The sequence below is a fragment of the Falco punctatus genome (genome assembly GCF_963210335.1).
Source record: "Falco punctatus genome assembly, chromosome: 13".
NCBI classification, from domain to species: domain Eukaryota; kingdom Metazoa; phylum Chordata; class Aves; order Falconiformes; family Falconidae; genus Falco; species Falco punctatus.
In genome coordinates, this window is record NC_137593.1 from 6,716,886 (window position 1) to 6,733,327 (window position 16,442).

Genomic DNA, 16,442 nt, shown 5'->3' on the forward strand with positions numbered 1-16,442 from the left:
TGACTAGAGAGTGATGGCAAGGGATTTAAATTTTTTCCAAGAGCAGATTGGCAGACAGTTTACAGGAAGAGCTTAATTTCTAGGAAGTTTGTTTCCATTGTAGCAGATTATCTACTTAAAGAGCGAGCTAAGATGTGTGTGAGTAGAAGAGTAGATGAAAGGGTGTTATGCTGTAGTCATATACTGAACTTGGTGTTTTTATCTTGAACCCACTCTTGCTAAATGGGAATATCTCAAGATTGTGAGTGCAGGAAAGCATGATCTAGAAGGAAAATGCTGTTGGTTTCTTCGTAACTGTTTTTAACACAATGTGTGGTGGTTGGGAGGGCATTAACTTTTATTTTTAATGGTCTTATTTCATCAGTTATTTCAAGTTCCATTGGAGAAGGAAGGGCAACTTGGGGGACCAATCCTTGCACAGGAAGAGATTAAGACCATATTTGGCAGCATTCCAGATATTCTTGATGTCCATACTAAAATCAAGGCAAGCTGCAACTTCTCCCTTGCAGGGGAAGCTTTGATACAGATTTCGAGTCTTTTCTGTGTGCTTTAAGTTGTGTCTGCTGGACAGGTGTAGGTTCATCCTGGTGCTCTTACAAACTGTTCAACCTGTGGAATTATGTGCAAATCCAAAGTATGCTTGAAGATTTAACACTTGCTTATAAATATCAAATCTGAGAATTGTGCATGTAACTAGTATTGCCATTCATAAGCTGGCTTCTCATTTTCCCATTTTAATCCCTCCTGTAGGAGGTTTTAAGTAACTGATACAAAACTGGTCAAAGGGGCCAGTAGTATCGAACAGTAGTCTGACTATAACATATGTGTTTCCATTAAAGAAGTAAGCAGGGACTCTTGGAAGGATAGGTAAAGCTATGGAACTAAAAAAACCAACCCACAACAACCAACCAAAAAACCCCAAGACAAAACCAGTTTTTTTGTGGGTTTTAGATAGGATTCTCACTATATGAACATATCATTTGGTAGGAGAAACTAATCCCTCCTTAAATGGCTTTGAACTAAATGTTAGAAACTACCAGCTTGTAAAACTGGCTCATGCTTCAACTTCTGAAGCAGTTGAGCTGGTATTGAGGCTTAATAAGAGCTGATTAGAATTCTCTATGAGGTTGTTTTCTTGAGGCTTTCTTTATGTTGGGTTTTTGCTCTGGATTGCAAACACCCTCTGAAGCCATCTCTGGGTCTCGTAATAGACTACAACGCAAGTCTTCCTCAAATATGAAGTCACAAAATCTCCTTCAAATAAAGGCATGTGCCTGTTGCTGTGTGCATTTCACAACAGGCTTTTAAAATAGGACTTGCAGACTGCCTGTATCTTAAGTGGTTTGGGTGTTTTGTTGTGTTCCCCCCCCCCCCCCCCGCCCCCAGCCACTGGGATCTAGTCTAGTTAAGCACAATAGGTGCTTAAATAGGGTATGTGCCCACTGAAACAGAAGTAGAGCATGTGTGTTCATGTGTCAAGTAGGATTCACCTGCAGCATGTAGCATAGACAAAGTTGCTTAGATGTAGTTGTGTTTTCCTTCATCTTTGGTGTAACAAAGGTAAGACAAGTGGCAGCAACAGACCAATATTAATGGTGAATCCTTCTCACTTAAGGCAAATCCTGAACCTTCAGGTCTGCCCTCCTGCCCCTTTTATTAGCTGACAGTGAATAAGCTTGATCCTTATCAAGCTGATACAGGCTTAGCAGCTTGGTCTCACTTTCCTTGACACCCTGGTGAAACGATTGAGGGAGATCTATGTTAGTTCTATTTCAGTCCTGTCTTACAGACTTAAGAGTTCTATATTAGGTGTGCATTCTTAATTAGAATTGGTTCAACTGTCTTCTGTGTATACTTGTTTAATAAACCTCTGGGATATGTTCTGTAGTGTATGGGACACAGCAGTGTCCTCTTGTTGCAGAGTTGGCTGGTGCTGATGCTCTGCTTGCATTGATTTAGAGCTGTATATTCTGTAAGCCTGAGGTCTCGCTTTCACCTCTCAGTGAGCCACACAGCTAATGACATGTGTCTGACAGAACACTGATCCCATCTTACAACTTTATGCAAGTTCATTCTCACTTTCTTCCCCCCCATCCCCCTACACGTGTTTTAGGAAGACCTAGAAGATCTTATGATGAACTGGACTGAAAGCAGAAGTATTGGTGATATCATTCTTAAATATGTAAGTGTCTTTTTTTTTTTTTTTTTTTTTTTTTTATGTGTTAGAGCTATTATCTTGCCTTACAAATAATCCGTTTGTAGGAGCTAGCACATACAAGCAAAGCACTACCGAGTGAGGAAAACCCGCTAACTTGTATCATTGTATTTCCTGTTTAGGCTTTTCAGTTGAGTTACATGATATACTTTGTGTGGGCAGTTCAGGGTAAGGTTACGTGTGCCTGTCCTCTTCAATGAGGGGGTAAAACTCCAAATAGATACAGTTTGACAACTGTAATTTGTAACACTAGGGATATGCTTTTTACTCCCACGTTAAAAGGGGCTCTTCTGTAACCTTAGCTATGTGCTGTTTCTGATCAATAGTAAATAACTAGCAAAACAGCTTTTTACCGCAACTTTTTCTTTTCATCCTTCAAGACTCAAAATGTGTAAGTGAATAAGGACTCGTTTTCCCACATACAGAATGTGCAGAACAGGAAAGCTAGGTCTGGGACCGCAATTTGTTTTAACATCGGTAGTCTGCTAGGTATCTTGTGCTTTTGCTGACCTGATCATATTGAGGCAAATAGCGTTTGGCATTTAAAAGTTTTCAGTCTAAGGTATTGCTTCTGGTGGTTTAGTGTCATTTAAAGGTGATTGCAGTAAATGGAGAAATTACCTGTCAGAAATTTCTGAAATTCTCGCCAAAACCATCTTGCTAGGTGAGAGCCTGCCTTCTACTTGAGCTGCTCAGCAGCTTCTAAGATTGTCATGTGTGTACTTGATGTTTCTGAGAGCAGTCTGCATTTAATCAGCAGCATTGAATCCTGGGCATCTGGCATGCAAAAATGTCTTAACTTATTCTGTGAACATGCCTGGGTTTACAACACATTTTTTATTATTCTTTATTGAAATGTGTCTTTGAGCAGCTTTGTATGGCTCAGGGCATATGAACATATGTACAATGCTACATAATATGTAAAGCAGAGCTGTAACAGTTGTTTCTTTCAGTCAAAAGACTTGTTGAAAACATACCCTCCATTTGTGAATTTCTTCGAAATGAGCAAGGAGACTATTACTAGGTGTGAAAAGCAGAAGCCAAGGTTTCATGCCTTCTTAAAGGTAAGTGCACAACTAAGTCTTTGAGTAGAACATGGAGACCATTACCAAGTAAGCTACTTAACGCAGTAGGTGGAAGAATGTGGAATTTTGGAAGCTTGGAGGAATGTAAACATCTCTTGGTGAGACAGAGAGAGGAAGGATTTGAACTTCAATCCCTCAAGCTCCTCTTAAGACTATTTTGTAAGAGGTCCAAGTTCCTTCTCTGTTATTTAGCTCTCAAGATAGTTTGATTATATGGATTTGTTGCTGGAAAAAGTGCATTCTGACTTACCTTCTCCCAAATACATGTCTTCTCCTTTCTGTAAAGATAACTACAGCTGTTGGTTTTAATTGGTCCCCCTCCCTGTGCTTAAAAGACTTATATTTCTGAAATAGCTTTTTAACTCGCTCTCAGTGTCTGTGAAGTTCCAGGGAGGTAGAATCTGTCAACATTCTTGTGACTAATGAATAGGAGCATAACAGTGGAGATCTAACAGGAAGATGATCTTCAAAGAAAGTTAGCTGAAGACAAGTCTAAAGACTCTTGAGCCCTTCAGATAAAGGTATAGAGTTGATGAGTAGTGCAGCATAGCTTTCACTCCTCTTCTATATCCAACAAGTGTCTCTCAAATAGTGGAGTAATCAAACTGACAGATTTCAGCTCATGTTTTCTGAGGTAAAAGGAATTATATCCCAGTATTGATATCTAAAAGATGGGGAATAAGAGAACAGGTCATCTCCTGTACCACTTCACATTAGCATCTGAAACAAAGACTGAGAGGTCAATAATAGGGGCAGTTTAAAACTAGATGTTCTGAGAACATAGTGTGATAAATATTGTGCAGATTTGAATGCAATGTGTTTTTAACATGATCTGTTAATGACTAAGTATCTGGCAAATGATTCTCAAACTTTTACTGCAATTCTAGTTTCAAGGAAGACAATTTTTTGTAAAATGTGTAATTTTTGCAGGGTTGTGGTTTTTTTTTTTTTTTTTTTTTTTTTTTGTGGGGGGAAAAAAGGTAAGAATTATTTCCTTTCTCCCTTTTCTTTTCTCAGATAAACCAAGCTAAACCTGAATGTGGCCGCCAAAGCCTAGCTGAACTCCTTATCCGTCCTGTTCAAAGGCTGCCTAGTGTTGCTCTACTACTAAATGGTAATCTAGTGATGTGTGTGTGTGTATATATGTGTATTTTTATTAGTTTGTATGTGAAGGGTGTTAAAACAAAGATAATGTCTGCTTTTTGTCATAATTAGCAACAGCTCTTCTCATATAAAACAAGTGTGATTCTGGGAGTTAATCTTGCTTAATGGCAGTCAGCAAGAGCAATTACTGAAGAAAGCATACTTTTGGCTAGGTTTCACTTGTTTATACATTCGTCTGCAGGATACAGGTAGAGGAAGAATTCTGACAACAGTGTTGTCTCTTCAAATACAAATATAATTGAGATTCAAATGCAGTTAGCATAGACTAGGGAGCCATTCCTACTGACAAGGCTTACAGCTTCCTGTGTTCCACCTGGTATCAACCACTTGCTGCAGTAATGATTATGTTGGTAAAAATAAGAAAAACACCACACCAGCATCCTTTGCTTTGGTTAGAAAAAACCTTCTGTGCTTGTCGCTGCACTTCAACAAAACCAGTACATGGTCTTGTTGATTTTTGAATAGTTTAAGCGTTTAGTTTTTTCACTGTAGGTGGGTTTTTTCTTAATGAGATGTATGGACAATTGCTGCCTTGCCTGCTTTTCCACTTAATTAAGGCTATTTGTACTCCTGGATAGCTCTGTTTCCTTCAGTCATCTTATCTGGCTTACGGTTTAAACTTGATATTTTCGTCTTTCTTTTCAGCCAATTGTGTGTGGGGCTTGTTTGTTTGTTTGTTTATTTATTTATTTAAATTGTAGATATTAAGAAGCATACAGCAGAAGAGAACCCAGACAAAGTAACTCTAGAGAGAGCTATTGAATCATTAAAGGAAGTGATGACGTAAGTGATGCTCATTTTATGAAACGTACTGTTATCCATTTAGATATCTTTGTTCCTTCTGAATTGCTTCTGGTGCATTGGTGCCATAACTTCAGTCTTATGTATGTATATGTAATTGTACGTGTTCTTCACTCTCTCATTGATGGCTGTGGTCACTTTGGTGTTCTGTGCCAGAGCTGTTGGAGGAGCCTGTGGGTTGTTGCACAGCACTTCTACCTGAACCTCTGCTGACTCCCTGCCTTGGCGTGAAGCTGAACCTCCCGAGTCCTCTGTTCTGTTTCAACTCATTTCTATCTATTCCCACCAGAATGGAAGAGATGTGTTTAGTCTTTAAATCTTACTCCTATGCATATAGCCACTGAAAGGATACACTGTTGGTGGAAGATTAGTTTCTCTTCTGGTTCTGTATTAGCTATTCTTGGCACCATTCCATGAGTTAATTAGCTCAAAGCTGAAGTTGTTTAGATTTAGTCTCGCCTCTTTTGAAGTGTAGCGTATGTCTCCAGCAATGAGACCTCCTGTATTAATTGGGTAAATGTTTGTCTGATTTTTAACAACAACTTTTAAATTGTAATTATTCTTGCATCTGCTTCTTGGTGAGCTGCAGCCCTGACTTGAGGGAGGTAGAATGCAGGCTGGAAAGAAATGCGTTGGGTCGGTCTCTAGTTGAAAATCTTACGGGGTAAGGGAGGAGAATTGAATGGTACGTTGACTACTGATAATGTGACAAGAATATTGTTCTAGGTCCTGAAGTTTCCCATATGCTTAGCACATGGTATTTGGATATTTCAATGAGCAAGTAAGGTTGATTTTGTGTTTTCCAGTGCTGTTGTGTAAAATACATCTCTGGATGTTTAGCTTCCTTATTTTTATGTGTCTTACATGCAGTGCATTCATTTATCGTTACTTGTTATTGAAGATAAATATAAATGCTTCCCTCAGGCATATTAATGAAGACAAAAGAAAAACGGAGGCACAAAGGCAGTTCTTTGATGTTGTCTATGAAGTTGATGGATGTCCAGTAAGTAATTTCTCTGAAGCTGTAAAATGACTGTGCAGTAGTTTGCTCCCTTTGCAAAGCATGTGAGGTTAAAATGGGTAGGTACTGGTTTAAACAGATTTCCAGTGTTAAGTTGTAAGCAAGCAGTAATCCAGCCCTTGAACTAAATGCTTAATGAGCTTTTTGTTTCTGTCACTTAGGCCAATCTCCTGTCCTCTCACCGAAGCTTAGTTCAACGTTTGGAAACTGTAGCACTTAGTGATGACCTCTGTGACAGGGGAGAACAGGTTACACTCTTTCTGTTCAATGATTGCCTAGAGGTAAGATGACTATATAAGTACATTTCATGAACTGAATTATAAAAGGCTCGACACTACGTAGGAGTATAAACAAGTAAAATTTAAAAACTATGAAACAGAGCACTAATTTACAGAAAGCTGACAGCTCAACACATGCTGATACTGCCTTTCTGATAGCTCTTGTATAAGCCAGCGCAAGTCACTGCTGGATGGTTGAAGGGTGTTAATGTAGCATTTAATGTCTTGCAGCCAGATCAAAAATATAGAAGCGGCTTAATATGTTAAGAAATAAATGTTTATCTGAATAATACTTTGAGTAGTGCCAACAGATGAAAAAGCACTGGAGTCCTTGACTCAGCAGGATGTTTGTCCTTTTACTGTTTACTTATACTGAGTGTTATGAGTAAATAGTGGGCCTCTGGGTTGGGTTTGTCTGTGCTTAGGCTACAAAAAAATAAAAAAATCACATCTTAAATGCCTTGGACTAGCAGTATGTTAGGAAGAAATATGGAGAGAAAAAAAGGAGACTTATGTGGAGAAGCTGAGGTTGAAAAGGACGCTTGATAAAAGTACTTGTTACTGTCTGCAGCAGTAAAGAACATTGTCTTCATAGAAGACCATCTCTAATCCAAAATTAGTGCTGTCTTAAGCAGCATCTAGAGGCAAAAGCCTATTGTTGTGACGAGTGATGAACTATTCCTGGGAGTCAAGTTGATTCAGCTTCGTTGCTCCTTGTAAAGGAAGGAAAGGAAAATGAAAATACTTCTAACAAAGTTTCTTGGCTTATCTCTTGTACAAGATACAAGCAACTGAAGGTACCTTGTTTTAAAAACCATGTAAGATACCTGTGTGTTAATGTAAAGTAAAAATTGACTGACCCACTGCAAAACCCACATGATGGCTGCTTGCGCAAGCGACATCAAGTGTTATTTCTAGGGTATAACGCACCACAGCCTAAGTTGGTTCATGTGTATAGATGTTGTCTTTTCTGTATAAATCTGGACTGCCTTTCTGGTAGGTTTCAAAGAGCCCTTGCTTGTTATGCAAGGTAGAATTGAGGTCTCTAATGGAAGATTACTTTCCCTGTATTTTTTAAATTTATTTTATTTTTGAGGTGAGTGTATTGATGCTAAGTAACAATATTGCTGGATCACTTGAACTGTAGACAGCGAATAATGAGAAATGAGTTCCTTAGATTTATGTGGTAGAGTAAATAGAGTAAAATACTCTTTAAAGTATTTTTCTGTCGCAAGACTTTCTGTGCCTTCCTGTATACTAGAAGATAAAAGAATGGAAGAGAAACAAAACAATGGGAATAGACCTTCAAACTTCTTTATCTTCTATTTAACTGCAGATTGCGAGGAAACGGCATAAAGTTATTGGTGTTTTCAGGAGTCCACATGGCCACACAAGGCCTCCTGCATCTCTCAAGCATGTTGTTCTAATGCCTCTCTCCCAGATCAAGAAAGTCCTAGACATCAGGGAGACAGAAGGTCTGTATGTTTTGAAGTGCTGTGATTACCCTGAACCACAGTTTTCAGTAGCTTAAAGGATGAAGGTCTGCTGTTCTGGGATAGAATGCGAAGGTATATTTGTTGTATGGTATGTTAGGTATGTGACTTTTAGTATAAGCTTCTGTTTGAAGCTCTGTATGAGCTTGAGAATTCCTTGTGCTGATACCTCTTGGCTTTTCAAGAATTGCTGCACGATGCTGAATTTGGCAGCACTGCTAGATAGCATTAGCATACGCCAACCAAATGGCAGTGTGAGTTAAACGAGGGGAGTATGCTTGACGGCTCTGGATTTACAAAACCAAAAAACCTGAACTTCAGTCCAGAGTATTAGGCTGACCAGAGACAAGTGCTGTTGCTGTGAACCCAAATCTTCATTTGACTGGTGATAACGATGCTCAGGAGGAGCTGTGCTTAGCATCTTAAAAGAAAGATTTAGATGACTTAATTTCTCTGGCTGCTTTGCTATACTGAGGCTGTAGATGTTTCGCTGAAGTATTGCATTGCTACAGCAGCAGAACTCATGCTACAATACTGTTCCAGCCTTGGTAGTGACTTCAGAGAAGTCTAGTCAGACTAGTTTCTAGATCTATACCCTAGAAAGATGGATCTGATGTTTCACGGTAGGTGATGGTATGCATGCTGTACTTGTTCTGCTTTATGTTCTCTGAAGCACCTGAACACAGAAGCCAAATAAAAAATGGAATTGGCAAAGAGGATAGGTAGTAAATGTGATGCTTACCTGCATTTTTAAAAGGTACTTTAGGGTTTCTTTTCTAAGAATTCTCTTTAAATGACTAAGCAATGCTTAGGTTTACTTTGGGACTTGGGCGATGGGAGCCCTTTCTAGGCATATCATGTAATATTTGCCAAGAACTTCAATATGCAAACCCTGGGAGAGGTCAGCTGCTCTCTTATATACACTTACAGGATTGCTTTTCCAGTGCTGCTTTTCTGAATTGGTGATGGCTTGGTTTTTCTTTCTTTCTCCCTCAACTGTGTTTAGCACGCTTCAGCTGTCTCCTATAAAGGAGTACCAGCAATAAATTAATTGTCTGCTATCAAGTAAGCAATCTTTGTCAAGTTTAGACCTGTTGTATTTTGACTATTTTAATGTCATCTATAGTACTGTTTTTGCTTTTTCCCGTTTTACAAAATAGGGTAAATGTTTTCAGTGTTCTCTGTTGGTAAGGAAATGATCTGTCCAGCATTCTATGAGTTAGAGAATGAATTGATATTTACTGCTATATCAGGTAATGACTGACTGCTCTGCAGACTAATCTGTACAGATTATTTAGTGAATAAACAACTGGTGCATGAACAGCTGATTGCAGCCTCTTGATGAAGGATGTGGACAGAACTCCGTGCTCTTGCAAGTAATAAAACAGCTATTGTGTAAATCAAGATAAAATCCTTGCATTAAATCATATTGTCTCAAACTGGCTCCTGGCAGATAGAGGGTTAACTCTTCTGAAGATTCCCCTCTGAATTATATGAAAAATGGTTATTCTTTGTCTTAACTCCTTGCCTTTTTTTTATAAACCGTAGATTGCCATAAAGCTTTTGCCTTAGTTGTGCGGCCACCGACCGAACTCAACAACAAACTCTTCAGTTTCCAGATGACAAGTGAAGAGCCTCCCAAAGAAGATTGGTTGAAGCTGTTGTGTCGGCACGTGGCTAACACGATTTGTAAAGCAGATGCAGTAAGTACTCTGGAACCATGTTGCTGATTAGAAATATTTCACTCTTTTTGGCTTGAAGCACATGAAGCTGAAGAACTTGTTAATAGCAGACATGGTTGAGGTGAAGTAGAGCAGAAAACATTTGTGCTAGCATGTCTGCAAGTGAGTGGTTAAAAGGTGGAAAAAGAAGCAGCCTGGAAGTTAGCTTCTATAAAAGCTAATAAGTAATTAAAAATCAAGAGTCATATCCTTCCCCCATCACAGATTAATTATAAATTATTTAAAGTCTGCACTGTAGATCTAAACAGGATTGTCTCCAGCTTGTTTTCACAGCTATGTTTTGATTTATGACCCCAGCATTATGAATTGTATGTTTTGGTTTAACTCTGTGTTAGGTTGAATTCTTTGTTTCTGCATAGGCCCTGTAATGTGAGAGACATAAAGCATCTTCCTGCTATAGACGGAAGCCTACAACCTCAACACAAAGAAATAAAGAAAACAAAGAAATAAAGAGGCACTAGCCCCCTCATGCTTTTTGAAGTTCAATGTGTGGGCTTTCCACAGCCAGAAAACTACTAATTTGAAGAGTACCTTCTCTCCAATTAGGGCAAGAGACTTTCAGCTAATGTTTTAATTGTATAAGAGTGTGTGCATATCACAGCAAATTGCTGAAAATATGTGCAGTACATATAGCTGAAACAGCTTGGGTTTAAGCTAGAAATGGTTTGTGTTCTGTGCTGTACTCGTACTGTACAAGTTACTTTTAAATACATGCTAGTTAAAGAGTTACTTTTAAATACATGCTTGTTTCAGGAGAGGTAGTTAGGTAATCAGAACCTCATCTTAGTCTTACTTTCTTTGCCATATCAGAGGTCTTACAAAAAAACTTGGCTTTGTGCTTTTCTTTCCTTTTGAGGTACTTAGTAGGAAAAGCACTGATTCAGAAGTGTTAGTTTGCTTTAATCTGCCTATTGCCTACCTCCAGTGTTTTGTGTTACATGTAACACAAAGGGATGGAAAGATGTTGGGTTTTTTAATAAAACTAAATCTTTATGTAATAAATGTATTGTTCCCTTTTAACCCAGGACATTCAGAATCATACGCTGACAAATTGTAACCTACTATGCGGAATCCCATTAGTTACAATTTCTGTAACTAGTGCTTTGTACCAACTATATAGTACTCTTTTTCTTGCTGATTTGAATGTCAAATTGAGCTTCAATCTAAGCACACGTCCCCTTTTCCCCAGCTTTTAAGAACTGTGTAGCATCATGTGAGAATGAGCTGGCGTTGGCTTTGCCACGTGGTGGCACTAAAGGCTTTCACGACTCTTTGTTCGGCGCTGGGAAAAGCCATACCACTTGCTGTGTGATGTCCTTATCGGGGGAAAAAAAGAACCCAAACTATTATTATTATTATTATTTTTAGGTAAACTGTTTTTTCTGAAAATCAGAGCCCAAAACAGCAGCAAAAAAAAAAATCCCCAGGAGCTTCCCACTCCCATGCATGCCCCCCTCCCAAGTTTTGTAAGTAGCTAGTCAGAGATTGCTTTGCATATGCTAGAGTGAAGAAAGAGGTATGAAAAAACCAGACTTGTGGCTCTTCTGAAACATCTTTTGGGTTTCGGCTGAAAGACAGTCTCAGGCTTTGACAGCTGGAGCTATCAAGGTTTTACTTCCAAAGAGTGCTAGATGTGCTAGTGAAACAAAGGGGTATCTGTCCTGTGAAGCTCCCTAGGTATACTTCAGAACTGCTGCCTTTACTTTGGTCAACCCTGAACTTGAAACTGAATCACACCAAATTTAAAACTACTGATGAAGTGGTTTCATAAACTGATTGCACCAGCACTTAATCTAATGACATAGCATGAAAGCAAATAGCTACTGAACGGTATATTAAGAGTTAAATATGGAGGAATATGGTAATTAAACCCACTAAGTCTTACCTAATGACCTGGAGAATGATATTCTGTCAAGTGCTGATGTTTGACCATTATTAAGACTATTTTTGTCTGCAGGAAAATCTCATTTATACTACTGATCCCGATTCAGTTGAAGTAAGTACTAAAGACATGGATAGTACTTTAAGCAGAGCTTCCAGAGCAATAAAGAAAACATCAAAAAAGGTAAGATACTACAGAGATAGTGCTTTACCATAAACCCCATTTTAGATGGGGAACTATGCTAGTATTCCTGTTTCAGGTGTTTTGTAGCGCTTACAGTAGCGACAGGAGAAACCTAATGTGAAGTAAAACTGTTAAGTATAAGCTCCTTAAAGAAAGAAGGTGGGGAGCGTTTGAGGCTTTGACTGAGTTTTGGAGTATCTGTGTATAGTCTTAAGTATTATGTAGTCATTTTTGAGTCTGTTACGGAACTTACCCTGTTTAATATATTTAAAAGATTAACGATATTACAAAAAAACCCCTAACCTTCAGCTGTAACTGTATTTTAGCATACTGAATGGAGTTTTAAAGCTGCCTACAATTATTGAAATTCAAGTACCTTCAAAAGTAGGATGGGTGTAGAATATATGTGTTCTGGTAATAAAATAAGCTTTGAAATGACAAGGAAGTAAGTGCTGAATGCTGCTGTCTGCCCGTGTGTGCTTGTCTTGCCTCTTAGTACAGCTTAGCTGCAGTCAGCTAATGGACTGAGAAACTGTGCCCTGTTCTGCTGCGAGGACCTGGCTGGGAGGCAGGAGGAAGGCTGCCTCTCGGCTGTGTCACCTTGGCTCTGCGTTGGGCATGGTTCTGCTAAAGTCTGTGGCGTGTGAGAAGGGGTGACAGGGAATGATGCAGCGAGGGGGAATTGTTCTCCGTTCTCAGCAGCCTCCCGACAGCCTTAATATGTTCAAGACAATAATATTGTTTCTTAGAGAACACTGTAGGGGCTGCTGTAGTTTGGAAGCTGCTGAAGACCAAACTGAGAGCATCTGAGAGGAGGGGAGGCCTGACTTTGCTGAACCCAAGGGACGCGGGGAAGCCTAGTTGACTAGGCCTTGTTTTGACTTCTGTTTGGGTCTTCCCCCCCCCCCCCCCCCCCCCCCCCCCCCCTTCCCAAAATGTTGTCTTTGTATTTGGAGAGAGTGAGAAGAGCATGAGTGATGGGGAGCTTTAAAAGCCAGATCACCTTGTGGGTGGGTGTGTTTGGCTAGTTTTGATACAGTCATATTAACATTTGATATGTGTCCTGCAGCTGTTCACAATTCGAATGGTAGCCCATACTGTAGTAGTTAATACAGCCTGTCTTTTGTCAGTGTATAAGCTGCTTGTCATACTCCTCAGGTTACAAGAGCATTTTCTTTCTCAAAAACCCCAAAGAGAGCTCTTCGAAGAGCTTTAATGTCGCATAGCGCAACAGAAGGAAGAAGTCCCAGCTCGGCTAATGAGAATTATATAGGCAGCCGACTGACTAGTACGTCGTCATTAACGGTAAGTGATTTGGCTGTGCAGGCCAAATAAGTAACCTTTTTAAGATCAGTTATTTTAATGTCTGGTGCTGATCTTATTTTAACAATTTCAAGATCCACAGTGGAAAAATTTATTTTTAACTACATCCGGAGACTTGCTATTTTCTGAGCAAGTGTTGTGTAACGGGAAGGCTTGCTTGCTGAAAATGCAGAAAAATCTGCTGTATGTACTAGAAATTGGGAGTTGTCTTGTACAATTAAGTTGGGGGTGGAGAGAAACAAAGCAACCTCTTTTGCTAGAGATGGAACATGTATCCTCTTTTGAGAGAGTGAGAAGCTTCCAGCACACTGTCTTATGTTGGCTCATCCTTTTAAGTTTGGACGATATATACAAATGTGGTGGTCGACCCCGAATAGAACTGTGAAAGCAGCGAGATAATAGATGTTCAGTGAAACAAAGTGGGAAGGAAGGGTAGAGAAATACACACGCTGCACCCTGTAAGGCTTCAAAAAGGCAAGGGAATTACCTCCTTTTACCAAACTTTCGTAAACAGATATAACTTATTGTTCTATGTACCGTAACTATTCTGCTATGCCTGGCTACCTATTGCAGCTTTCTTCTGCTACATTGGGTCAAACTAAATTTCCTAGTACAGTATAGTTAAAGCAGACTAGATTTGAAGGAATTTTTTCATTATCTTTGCTTTTATTCTAGTGTTTGAGTAAATCTGTATGCTGAGTAAGCATCTACTTCTAAAGTCTGTAGTTTGTAGGACAGAAGGCCAAGAATAGGATTTCCTGTGTATCTTTCTAATACTGCCTGATATGTCAGGACCTGAATATAGAGATGATTCAGTATGTTTGAGTGGCCGTTAAATTGTACAACATGAAGATATTGCTTTGCTTTGCCATGTGAGGTGGGCATGAGAAACTATGAATTAATAAGGGAGGAAGTATCACAGTGGACTCCCTTGCTTGAAAGGAAATAATAAAAAAAATTTATCAGTGTGGCTATACCCCAGTTCTCTGTAGAGATTTTCTTCATTCAATTATGATTGCTCCAATAATTTTTTAATAATTCTAATATTCTGTCTTCATTTTGATATGGCACTGTATCTCATTTCTCATGGAAATGCTAGTCACGCACTTATCTTTGTGTGTCTGCCCCGTACAAAAATACTTTTTTTCTGCAAAATGATAGGAACTCATAGTAGTAAAAAGTATTTTCCTATTTTAAATTCTTCCCAGAGTTCTTGGATCTCTGAGGTAGTAAGCTGCAGCTTGGCAGCAGATCATGTGTTGTGTGGTTTTTTCTTTTTTTTAACGAATCCCACACACTACTGAGCTTGCATAAAGCCTTTCTCGTTGAATCATAAGGTTGAAGGGGAAAAGAGAGGTTTGAATTCCAGTCCCTCAAGCTGGGATACCAGTGCAGTTCTTGGGTAGAAAACTAAAGCTGTAGGAAACATATCTTGAGTCCATTGACAGAGTCAAAGCTGTTATTCAGACATATTGTTTTATTTAGATAAAATCCTGGCCTGTGCTTATGTGGGGATTTTTTTAGTGCAGTAAACCTATAGAGTGAAAATATCAATACAGATTAGATGCTTGGGTTTATTGTTGTTTGGACTAACTCTTGAACACCTTCCTAATTGTAGATTGCTCATTCATCTTCGACATGCAACCTAAGTGGGTCTGTCAAATGTGCTGTTAATGTTCATCGCTCCAATTCTGCTGACTGGAGCTCCCAAAATTCCAGGCCTCGACCTGTGGTGTGTCCTGGCTCTCCAAATACTCATCTTTCTAATGCTGTAGAAGAAAAAACCTCTTCCAACTTGGAAAGCTTAAATGGTCATGCCTTGGACAGATTATGTCGTATCCCTATTATTACTATCACTTGTGGTGATGCTGGAGATAATCAGTATGGTGCTGAAAAATACTGTGCATCAAACCCTGACTGTTAATACCCATCTTGCATGAAGTGAGCAAAAAAACTGATCTTGATTCCGCTAAACTAAGACACCATGGATTCTAGGGGTTTATATAGTTGTACCATGAATTGTTTTAGATGGTGTTGGGTTTTTCTTTGACTTGTTCTAGTGCATGGAGTTGGAGTAATTACTCGCATGTGGTTTAGTTCTGGTTCTGGGTGCAAAGTTAATTATTTCACAGACCCCTTTAACTTTAGTTTATCTGTGTGTGTGTAGGTTTCCCCTTAATTTCAATACAACTGAATTACTGTTTCTGTTTAGTTGTCCAAGTGGCAGTATAGCTTAGGGGTCAGAGTTGAAAGGACTTTAATAACTTGGTTTCAGGGAAGTTTTGAGCAGCTAATTTTACCTGTGGATTTAAGCTTTTGTTCCCCTATCTGTAAACAGAAGAAATACCCTGTATAAAGTACTTTAGAGTCTAATAAGAGCTGCTATTTAAAGAGGAGTTGAGGATTTAATTTTCAAACAGTGCATATGACTGCAAACAGAAGATGTGCCACAAATGGGCTTTAGGCTTCATAGTGAGGTGGCATATCCTTACCTGCTCAAAATATCCCTATTTAAAAGATTCTTGAAGCATGCAGGTGCAGCAAGCTGCCTAACTACCATGACCTGTTTATATGCTGAAAAACTTGGCTGTGCTATAAAGAGCAACGGAAGATTGCTTATGAAAGTATTTTGAGGTCTAATGTAAAAAGAATATAAAGTTTCTGCTGATCCGAAGAGGTTAACTTTTAGTACTAGATATTGATGTGTTGATTTCACTGTAATTTTAAGTTCCAGAAGCAGTCTATGCTCCTAGCACCAGAAAAGTCAGCTTTTTGCCTGGTTTGTGCCCATCCAGGCACAGCTAAAGCAAGCTTTGACAAATCATTGTGATGTCTGTTGCCTTCTGTAGCCAAGAAGGCATGTGTTCAGCATCTAATTTGGGGCTTAAAGCTGGTAAGGATGCAGAAATTTGTAGGATCTGAGGGGAGCTCCATTTCTCTAAGATTATCATAATGTATCTTGCCTTCAATTTGGAGAGAGATTATTATTGCAAAAAGTGTGATGCAAGATGTACGCTAATACTTGGTTAACAGCTGTTCATCAAAAACATGTTCTTGCATCTCAATCTCTCAAGGCTGGTAACAAGGAAAAATCTTTCTTCTGCATTTTTTTAAATATATGCATTCTACTCATTTAGCTGCATTTAACTTTTCTGTTCAAAATCTAGAAATGCTGAATCACTAATTTCAAAAGCTGCCAATCTCACATAGTATAAGGAATGTAACAGTACAGGAGGTATTTATCAGGATCGAGAA

The 16,442-nt window shown here is 39.0% G+C and overlaps 1 protein-coding gene across 6 annotated transcripts in view; it reads left to right on the forward strand.

Annotated features, from left to right (window-relative positions):
* ECT2 (epithelial cell transforming 2) overlaps positions 1 to 16,442 on the forward strand; it is a 47,156-nt gene that overhangs the window by 17,330 nt on the left and 13,384 nt on the right. For 5 of the 6 annotated variants that reach the window (XM_080409521.1, XM_080409524.1, XM_080409522.1 and 2 more), the window contains 11 exons: positions 365 to 484; positions 2,114 to 2,182; positions 3,169 to 3,279; positions 4,318 to 4,414; positions 5,166 to 5,247; positions 6,190 to 6,268; positions 6,448 to 6,567; positions 7,901 to 8,039; positions 9,606 to 9,760; positions 11,757 to 11,864; positions 13,023 to 13,169. In XM_080409521.1, the coding sequence (XP_080265647.1) occupies positions 365 to 484; positions 2,114 to 2,182; positions 3,169 to 3,279; positions 4,318 to 4,414; positions 5,166 to 5,247; positions 6,190 to 6,268; positions 6,448 to 6,567; positions 7,901 to 8,039; positions 9,606 to 9,760; positions 11,757 to 11,864; positions 13,023 to 13,169 (1,227 nt within the window). Of the gene's footprint in view, positions 1 to 364; positions 485 to 2,113; positions 2,183 to 3,168; positions 3,280 to 4,317; positions 4,415 to 5,165; positions 5,248 to 6,189; positions 6,269 to 6,447; positions 6,568 to 7,900; positions 8,040 to 9,605; positions 9,761 to 11,756; positions 11,865 to 13,022; positions 13,170 to 14,805; positions 15,170 to 16,442 lie in introns of those variants that run through there. The other variant, XM_080409525.1, reaches the window with a different exon arrangement.